This window comes from Hordeum vulgare, chromosome 6H, assembly GCF_904849725.1.
Source record: "Hordeum vulgare subsp. vulgare chromosome 6H, MorexV3_pseudomolecules_assembly, whole genome shotgun sequence".
In the NCBI taxonomy this organism is placed as follows: Eukaryota; Viridiplantae; Streptophyta; class Magnoliopsida; order Poales; family Poaceae; genus Hordeum; species Hordeum vulgare.
This window is the reverse complement of record NC_058523.1, coordinates 284,461,296-284,470,667: the sequence shown is the minus strand read 5'-3', so window position 1 is coordinate 284,470,667 and position 9,372 is coordinate 284,461,296. Positions and strand designations below refer to the sequence as shown.

Sequence of the window (9,372 nt, the reverse complement as noted above, 5' to 3'; positions counted from 1 at the left end):
ACTGCAATGGCCTTTAAGTTGACGTGGCATGGGTCACCGCATCACGTCGGTAGGTCACCGCATCACGCGGGTAGGTCAACAAACGATCGTGCAAAAAAGGACCTTAGGTGAACCACTTAATATATTATCTCCCCTAATAATAAAGCACGTAGTGCTTCTGTCGTACGTCCTTGGCTATTTTGCTGCCCGAGCCATGGCAACGGTGTCGGCGCCGGGACGATGAACCCCCTCACCTTCCTCCGGGTGATGGGACCCGAGCCGTGGAACATCGCGTGAGTACCCTGCATATTATCCATCCAAGTTCAACTAATGCACATTTGCAAATGCAGTACAATTCATAACAACGAGTTACTGAATAATATGTACTTGATGCTTGCAATTCAGACAATGCGTTTTCCCCCATTTCTGACATGCTAACATGGCGCTCTCTATTGAATTGAATGAAGCTATGTGGAGCCGAGCTTGAGGCCCGACGACAGCCGCTACGACGACAACCCCAACAGACTCCGGCGCCACACACAGTTCCAGGTTACTTCACAACATCATCCTGTTCCACCACAGATTTTTATTTTTGCTTGCTCAGGCTCGAACCGATCACTCGTTCCTGACCATGCTCTTTTGATAAACAACAGGTGATTCTGAAACCTGATCCAGCGAACTTGTAGGATCTCTTCCCGCACAGCCTTTCAGCGTTAGGTATTATCATTACTTCTTCTGAATAACATGGTACTTGGTCATGTTTTAGAGTATGCTCCAAGTTCTCATAGTTGTGAAAGCTTTGCTATATGTATGTGATTGGACAAATTATATAGCCGGTTCATCAACCATGCCCCCCTCCCCCACCAAGAGCACGCGAACATGGCGGCCACGACCTCGATGATGCTCTCCCCTGTCCTCAAACTGCACACTGCTCTGACGCAACCATCATGTGAAGAATGTATATGACAGTTCATTCAAACAACCTCCTGGTTGGATAATGCTAATTTTCCATTAGTTAGACAGGTGATTGGGCCTACAAAGGAATGGTTCAACCGATTAAGAAATAATCTGGCATTAATTGGTTATGTGATGCATTCTAATGTGCCAAGGCAAGAGAAAGTGTAAGTTTTACTTTCATAAGGGGTGCATGCAATTTTAATACCATTACTCTATTTCTTCCTCTCATTTTCTGATGTCTTCTCAGACTTAACTTCTTACTCATACCCAAGACACCAATAGAAGGAAGTTGTAGGAATTTAGAAGTCATGACAGTTGCCATGTTTAGTTATTTTCATCCTTTTTATGTGGCAATACCAGATATGTTCTACTAAAAACTAGATATGTTCGTATCAGACCTCTTTCTATGTGAAAAATACTTATGTTCGTATCAGACCTCTTTCTATGTGAAAAATACTAATTTCATATAAGGTTCAGAAGCATTAATGTTTCAATTTGACCTGGAATATGATTGTTTTGAGTGGACAACGCCCTCCATGTAGCTTTCATTAGGCAATAGGAAGTGTTGTAGCAAATAGAAACAACCTACAAATGTGTCATTTTGCAGCAGCTTGCAAGTAAGTGAGGACTTGAGGAGGACCATCACTACCAACCAAGGAGCACCAGCGGAAAGATATCACACTATAGCTTGGTCCCTCTTCCGTGGAGGTTTGTCTGGTCCCTGTTCTTCAAATCAATTTTGCATGCATGGATTTATTAGTTGCGCGGTGTTGTTCTGATCTGATAACCGCGGCCTTCATGCGTGCCTTGTCGGCCTCCGTGCTGGCCTTGGTTGGCTGACCGCATCTTCCCCGTCCTGCCCGGGGCGGGGCGACGATCGGCATGCTCTCTTGAGGCGAGGATGAGGCGGCGGCTGCGGCCTTCCTGCACGCCTTCTCGCGCCTCAGCCGACACCATTAGGTCCTGACCCTGCTCCGCGCGGGTGCTCATCGAAGGAGGAGGGCATAACTTCTCAGCGGACAGGTTCACGGTAGACAACACAGTAGGAGCACTCTGACAAGAACCAGCACCAAGAATTTCAGGGCATGAGGAGACAACCCGACCAATGTTGAATGCCTCCATTCCTATCTGAGTCAAAAAAAATCACTCATTTCTACAGATTCTTTGGAAATTTCATATTTAGAACCCATGGGCACTGGCCAAACAGCTGTAGCATGCTATCTATCTGAATGCCAAATTTACACAACATACTGACAAGAAGATACAACTTCTTACCAGATTTGTCAAACACAAATCTTAGATGTTCTTTGATCAGCCTTACCAACAGAGGCTTGTTGTTGGAACCCATCATATCAAGAAATTCAAGCATTTTAAGAGTTCGTCTCCATTTGTGCATGCTCTCATCTGACAAACTCCCTCTGAACCATCCTAGCATAATACCATAGGTTTTCAGCTTATCCAAAACATGCAGAAACTCAACATAAAATTACCAAACGAGAATGCCTTTTTTTAATAGCGTCAATTGTTATTGTACTGCAAGTCGTTTGGGCCAAGCCCAAAATTCGTAAAATGTTCAAGAAAAATATTTATTTTAAAAAGATTCCTTTTCAAACAAAACCTGAAAATTCATAAAAACAATACTTCTTAAAAAGTATTACAATTTTTATGCATACATCAATTTTTTTTTAAAAAAATAACATTTAATCTTATCATCGACAATTATTAAAAATCCATATAAAAAATGATGCACAATAACACATGAAGCAAGTTTCGCAAAAAACAATAAAAAAACTATTATTCAAAAAATATTTATGGAAATTATGTTGTAGACACAAATGCCATTTCCAATCAAAAAATATATTATCACACAATAAAAAGATCCTTTTGAAAAAAATAACAATTTATCTTTTACAACAAATTAAAAATTTAACTATTATAAAAAAATTCATCTAGTTTTTATGTAAGCAGTACCTAATATTTTAAAAGAAAACATTTAACATTATTATACATATTTATTTTAATTAATGCCGCATAATAACATAACAAGCAGATTATATTTTTTTCTTGCCCGGTGCAACGCACAGGCATTTGTACTAGTTAAGACCTAAACATGCATTTAAAAAAAGTAGGACTAAAATGACACTACCCAAAAACTTTTAGGACCTCCAATATATTTTTCTCTCCTGTCTGTACAGCCCTCAGTTGACGTGGCATAGGTCAATGCGCCACACGGGCAAGTCAACGACGGTTCATAAAAAAGTACCTCAGTGGACTCGCTAAAGAATTAGGATCTAAAATGCATTTTGGAAGAATTAGGGCTAAAATAACACCCCAACGAAACTTTTAGGACCTCCACTGCATTTAACTCTAAAACATATGTCCGGAGTAATAACACATTCAGGACTCACATACAGACTTATAAAACCTAGTACTAAACACGAATGAAAAAAAATGAAAAAATAAGAGAAACCTTTTTTTACACATAAGACGAAAAGTGTTGTAGTGCACTAGGCTAACAGTATATATATCTGATTAGGCATCGACATCAACATCCTCGATGCTTCACCAAGAAAACAGTACCAAGATATGACCAATCTAGAATTTTATTTTATCATGCATTCCTGTTGGCTAATCCAACTGGGAGATCTTCTTATGGCGCTTCAAGAAGGCTGACTATCTCTCTTGCATCATTGACCAAGGGAGTGCAGCACCAGACAAACTTCTTAGAGCTGGTACACGTTTCACGATCAAGAAGGCCTCGTTGAGACGTGCTGCGCGGTCTTCAAACTGGGAGGCCCTCTGTAGTGTTCACAGCAAACAAAAAACTCAGGGTTAGAGGCCGATGCTTGTAACAAGAAAGTAATGATATGATGTCATCACAAATGATAGCCATCAATAGCTGAAAAGTGGAAATTTATGACATCCCACATTGGCATGTGGTCAAGAAGGGGCAGCACGTGGCTCAAGCATGCCAAGACAAGCCATGCCATTGTTTCAATGGGAGAATTTTACACATCCCCGACCTGACACGGAATTCAGATTAATTACAATACAGATGTCTAATGTTTCCAGTCCTGACTTGGGATGAAATCCCTAGGACTAAAGACACTCCTAATTCAGTCTCATGCAATTAATTGGCCATGGTTACGTACAGTATCAAGTTTACCAAATCAGGGCCAGCTATTATGTACCCCCTCCACTCACGAATACTAGTATAAGATGTTTCGGATATTTCAATATGGAGTACTTACTGACTTCACTAAGATCCAGTTGAATTTTATAAAGGCTGCCACTAGAAACCAAATCAGAATTATTGGGTGTGGCTTGATACAGCAGTTTACATTCACCAATGATTTGATAATGATGAAACTACAGGGAAGAACAAAGATGATATAAGCATGAAAGGGGATATTTTTCTGTCATCATTACAGATGAATAGCCATTTTCCAAGGTTAAAGTTCAAGAACAGTATTTGCTTCTCGTGTTTATGCACTGGTCACCTTAAATTGAATCAGCAAGAAGCTTCTATCTACAGCGAGCAAGTGGTAAACACTAACATAATACGGAGTACCTAGAATCAAAACATCTCCATAATAAATATTCCCTCCATCCCAAAATTCTTGTCTTAGGTTTGTCTAGAAATGGATGTATCAAAATTCTGAAACGTGACTAGATACATTCATATCTACTCCCTCTGTACCATAATACTTATTGTTGGGAGAACTAGTCTAGTTTTCCCGAACAACAAGTATTTAGGAACAGAGGGAGTAGACAAATATAAGACAAGAATTTCGGGACGGAGGGAGTACATGAGAAAAAAAGAAAGGAGCACAAAAATAGTGGCAAACTCTACCATACAATACGTGATGGTGTGATTTTTAGAGAAAATAAATTACGCCGTCTGAATTTGAATAGTGATGTTTCTTCTGGTCATTGCGGCAATGACTATATGAGAAATTCCTAGGCAGGAACTCACCTTTAGAATTACTCCCTCCATCGACAGATATAAGATGTTTGAACTTTTTTCTGAATCGAATATATATAGACGCGTTCCAGAACATCTTATATTTGTGAATGGAGGGGGATTAACTGATACTACTCAACTATAACCTCGTGGTATGGAATTACGCATTTCAATCAGATGAACAACCAGGTGCCAACTCTATTTTCATTCTTCAGGATTTCACCTCTACTGGTTTGTGAAGCGAAATTCTGCAGGCATAAATCAACCCACAGAACAGTATAACAGTTAGTGAAATGATTACCTTATCATCAAATGCGATCTTAATCTGGGGAAGGCCCTGGGTCTTGCGCTTCATCCTATACATCCTCCTCCCGAGCACAACTATCCCCAGCAATGCTGCAGCAATGGAGATCGGCCAAACCGGACTCACTTTCCAAGCACAGTAATGGATGAACCTGAACGTTAGCCTCCACCATACAACCACTTTCCTCTCTCCATCATCAGTGACCGGAGCTGCAGCTGCAACTAGAGGGGGAGAACCATCCTTGTCATCGCCAACAGGTTCAGCGCAACCGGCACTAGCATCCTTCCCTTGATCCGGCTCTTCCTGCAGAGTCTGCATTGCATCGCTTGTTGCAGCAGCTTGAAGAACAGAGCTTTCGCTAATGGCATCAGCCCCTCCATCTTCCAACTGCAAACTAGAATTCTCTGATAGTTTTATCTGGAGTCTTAAACCGGCGACCGCAGCTGCATGGGAGTCCAAAATTCCCTCCGACCCTTGAAGCGCGGCTTGCGGAATCGAATCAAACTCGCCGCAACTTAGCCCCTCAGTTTGCTTCTCCTGTGCGCCCCCACCACATGCCACGGAGGCTATAAGGACCGGCGAGGCTTGTGCAGTCACATCAATCCCGCCTAATTGCAACTGTGCGCTGGAATCCACCAACCCAATAAGATCCGACTGCTCTTGCATAGCAGAACAAAATCTGTCCACTGATTCTAAACCGGATTCAATTTCCACGTCGTCGGAGGCAGCCTCCGACCACGAATCCTCGCCGGAGAAGCCGGTGGAGGAAGAGGAGTCGAGGGCGAAGTGGTCGTGGAGGACGTCGCCGCCTTCCCCGCACACAAGGACGGGGTCATCGCGTCCGACCCCCGAGGCTGCAGAGAGCACCTCCCAGTCGCTGAAATCCGAAGGCCCGTCCTCCATGGCGCGGTGGCTGTGGCGCTCTGCTTACGGGGATTGAGACGAGAGGGGAAACACTTCGGGGGTGTTTGGTAGCATGCACAAGGGTGCAGCAGACTAAAAAGTTTCCTTTCCAATCCACTTTTAAATGTTCGGTAAGGTGTATAGACTCTCCAAAACATGGTTCAGTTGATGTAAAAAAAGTCCACAACAAGGCTGAGGAGAGCACCCGCGTAGGGGCGAGCTGGGCTGAGCTTAGCTCGGTTCGACCCACAGGGCTTCAAAAAATATTCCTTCCCCGACCCACAGCGCTCTCCCTCCCTCTCCCGACCTAGCCGCTAGAAGGGCAGCTCGTCGGCCCCTCCCCGCCGTCCCGTCGGCCCCTCCTGCCTGTCGGCCGCCCCCTCGCAGTTCGAGCTCGTCGGCCCGCCGTCCCCCAGCAGAGGTAACCACCCCTCCCCTTCCCCCTCCCCTCCGCGAGGCCGAGGCCGCCGGCTCGCCGACCTGCCAGCAGCCACCCCTCTCCCTCCCCTATGCCAGGCCGAGGCCGCCGACGCCTCCACCCCTCCCCCTCGCTGGAGTCTCTCCTCAACAGAAGCTATTTTTAATCTTGTTTGCATATGTTTAAGTCTCTCCTCAACAGAAGAACACGAATATTTCTTTAGGTTTGATTCCACTATTGTTCACACATGGCGGGTCCATTTCAAGCAAAGTTTAGAATTGATTCCTTCCACCTGTTTTTGCCCGCTTTTTTGCATATTTTGCAGCTAAGAATGGATTTGTTTGTATTGTAATAGATGGATGAAATGGCAAGAAAACGAAGGCAGCTAATTGTGAGAGGAGCTGGTCTAGTGGCTGGGTGTTATGCTTACATGATGGTCATGTTTAGAAGGGCTAGACAACAAACACCGCGGATAACCGTGGGCAGCATGGCTGATCGTGCCATATATAGAGAGTCTAATTTGAGATACATTTATCATTCTAGTGATATAAATTCTTCCTTGTTGATGTGGGGTATGCTGTGAGGCCGGGTTTTCTTCCACCATACCGTGGCACGAGGTACCATTTGAAAGAGTATGGACGAGGAAACCATTCTCAAAATGCTAAAGAGGTGTTCAACTTAATACACTCTTCTTTGAGGACAACGATTGAAAGGGCTTTTGCCGCGTACAAAAATCGTTGGAAGTTTGTCTACAATAAGCCACTCCATGGTTACAAGACCCAAGTAAAAGTAGTGCTAGCTTGTGCAATTCTTCACAATTGGGTACTTCAATATGGTGAGGATGAATATTTTCCACTGGAGGAAACATGGGATCCGGAACCCAATGATGAAGTCACAATGATATTATCCATGACAATAATTCTTGGGCTCAAAAGAGAGATGAATTTGCAAATCAGATGTGGGCGAATAGAGGGCTAGCAAACATGTGATGTATCATGACTCGTGGTGTTGTAAAACAATTCATGTGTGACTTGGTGTTGTAAAACAATTCATATGAGTGCTGAAATATGCTTGTTATGTGGTGAACTATGTGTTTTATCAGCTGAATTATGCTTGTTATGTGTTTAACTATGTGTTTTATCAGCTGAATTATGCTTGTTATGTGCTGAACTTGCTCTTCTAACTTCTGAATTCTTTTGTTGTAGATGGATGTTGAGGTGCAGGAGATCCCAAATGTCGGTGTTGTTCCGAAGAAAGCCCCCAAGGTCATGAACTGGACTCCGCCTATGTCGGCGATGATGTTGAAAGGGCTTTCAGAGGTGGCGGCTAGAGGTGCCAAGACTGACAAAGGTTTCAAAGAGGTTGCAAAATTGAAAGTTGCAAAGTGCATATCTTCACTAGTTGGTTATGACGTGTCTATTGCCAATGTGCACAATCATATTCGCAAATGGAGGAATAGGTGGACAAGGACTGTTTATTTGAAGGGTTTAAGTGGGGCTCTTTGGGATGATGAGAAGAAGATGGTATTGCTAGAAGAACAACACTATTTGGGCCACACTCTGGTATGTATTATAGCTGAAATTGTTGTTGTTTATAGCTGAAATTGCTCCTGTTTATAGCTGAAAAAGTTGTTGTTTAATAGCTGAAAATACTGCTGTTTATAGCTAAAAAGGTTGTTGTTTATAGCTGAAAATGTTGTTGTTTATAGCTGAAAATGTTGTTGTTTAATAGCTGAAATTGCTGCTGTTTATAGCTGAAATTGTTGTTGTTTATGGCTTAAAAAGCTGTTATTTATAGCTGAAAATGTTGTTGTTTATAGTTGAAATTGTTGTTGTTTAATAGCTGAAATTGCTCTTGTTTATAGCTGAAAAAGCTGCTTTTTATAGCTGAAAATGATGTTGTTTTAATAGTTGAGTACTTCTGTTCAAATGGTTCAAATGGTGTCGCAAGATCATCCAACTGATGCTGAATTGATCAATTCCCCACTTGAGTATTACAATTATATGGAACTGTGCTTTGCTAATAAGCATGCCACCGGGATTTATTCAATGGGAACCAGTGTGCCACTGAGAACGCCTATTGTTGTGGAAGACAAGGATAAACCCAATGTTAGGGAGGGGCAAGGAATAACTGATGAGGTATTGCAAGATCTTCCTGGGTCTAACTTTGCACTTCGTAATGCTAGTGCCACTCAGGACCCTTCACCCATTTCAAATAAAAAGAGAAAGAGGTCATCTGGTTTGACTAAGGAGGACTCACTCCAGTGTAGCAACATGACTAATGCTATGCGTGAGATTGCAAGTGCTATCAACAACACTTGCCATGCTGAAACACACCCTGACTTGTACAAGGCCATCATGGACCTTACTATGTTTGATCAAAATGAGCGCTTGGCTATTTTAGATTACCTCACAGAACATAAGGCAAAAGGCCTTTACTTTATGAAGATGGATGAGGAGGTACGTCAAGCATCGTTCAAGCATATCTTGAAAGAAAATCCCGATCTTCTTTGAGTTGATGTTAGTTGATGCTTGTTGAAACTACCCCTTTTGGTTATGATTATTATGTCTTATGTAATATGAATCTACTCGTACATTGCTACAATTTATGGTTACTATGCAATATGAATCTACTCGTGTACCATTACAAATTATGGTTATTATATATGTTATGTCAATTGTTGATTTTGTTGTCATGGTAATATTTTTGCTCGAATTGTTCCCTCAAATGTTGATATGTTTTGTCAATATTGTCTTGGCGTCAAAAAATATATGCATGCAGACTAGCTCAGATACAGCATACCAAACACAGTCTCGGCATAACATGTCTCGTTTGATGCAGCCTACC

At 42.4% G+C, this 9,372-nt stretch overlaps 2 protein-coding genes across 2 annotated transcripts; one reads left to right on the top strand and one right to left on the bottom strand.

Annotated features, from left to right (window-relative positions):
- Positions 1 to 3,273: 3,273 nt before the first annotated feature.
- On the bottom strand, positions 3,274 to 6,195 carry LOC123403627. Its single transcript, XM_045097548.1, has 2 exons — positions 5,202 to 6,195; positions 3,274 to 3,735 (listed from the first exon to the last, which is right to left on the bottom strand). The coding sequence occupies exons 1-2, from the start codon at positions 6,105 to 6,107 to the stop codon at positions 3,610 to 3,612; spliced, it is 1,032 nt and encodes a 343-aa protein (XP_044953483.1). The 5' UTR covers positions 6,108 to 6,195; the 3' UTR covers positions 3,274 to 3,609.
- A 123-nt stretch (positions 6,196 to 6,318) lies between these two features.
- On the top strand, positions 6,319 to 9,099 carry LOC123403628. Its single transcript, XM_045097550.1, has 3 exons — positions 6,319 to 6,528; positions 7,731 to 8,087; positions 8,436 to 9,099. Exons 2-3 carry the CDS (start codon positions 7,731 to 7,733, stop codon positions 9,036 to 9,038), a joined length of 960 nt encoding a protein of 319 aa, XP_044953485.1. The 5' UTR covers positions 6,319 to 6,528; the 3' UTR covers positions 9,039 to 9,099.
- The last annotated feature ends 273 nt before the right edge of the window (positions 9,100 to 9,372 follow it).

Excerpts from the sequence above, each read along its gene's own strand:
- LOC123403627 (XM_045097548.1), bottom strand. The coding sequence starts at position 6,107 with ATGGAGGACGGGCCTTCGGATTTCAGCGACTGGGAGGTGCTCTCTGCA. Across the intron at positions 3,736-5,201 it reads AGATCGCATTTGATGATAAG|AGGGCCTCCCAGTTTGAAGA; the intron begins GTAATCATTTCA and ends TGAACACTACAG.
- LOC123403628 (XM_045097550.1), top strand. The coding sequence starts at position 7,731 with ATGGATGTTGAGGTGCAGGAGATCCCAAATGTCGGTGTTGTTCCGAAG. Across the intron at positions 8,088-8,435 it reads ACTATTTGGGCCACACTCTG|TTGAGTACTTCTGTTCAAAT; the intron begins GTATGTATTATA and ends TTGTTTTAATAG.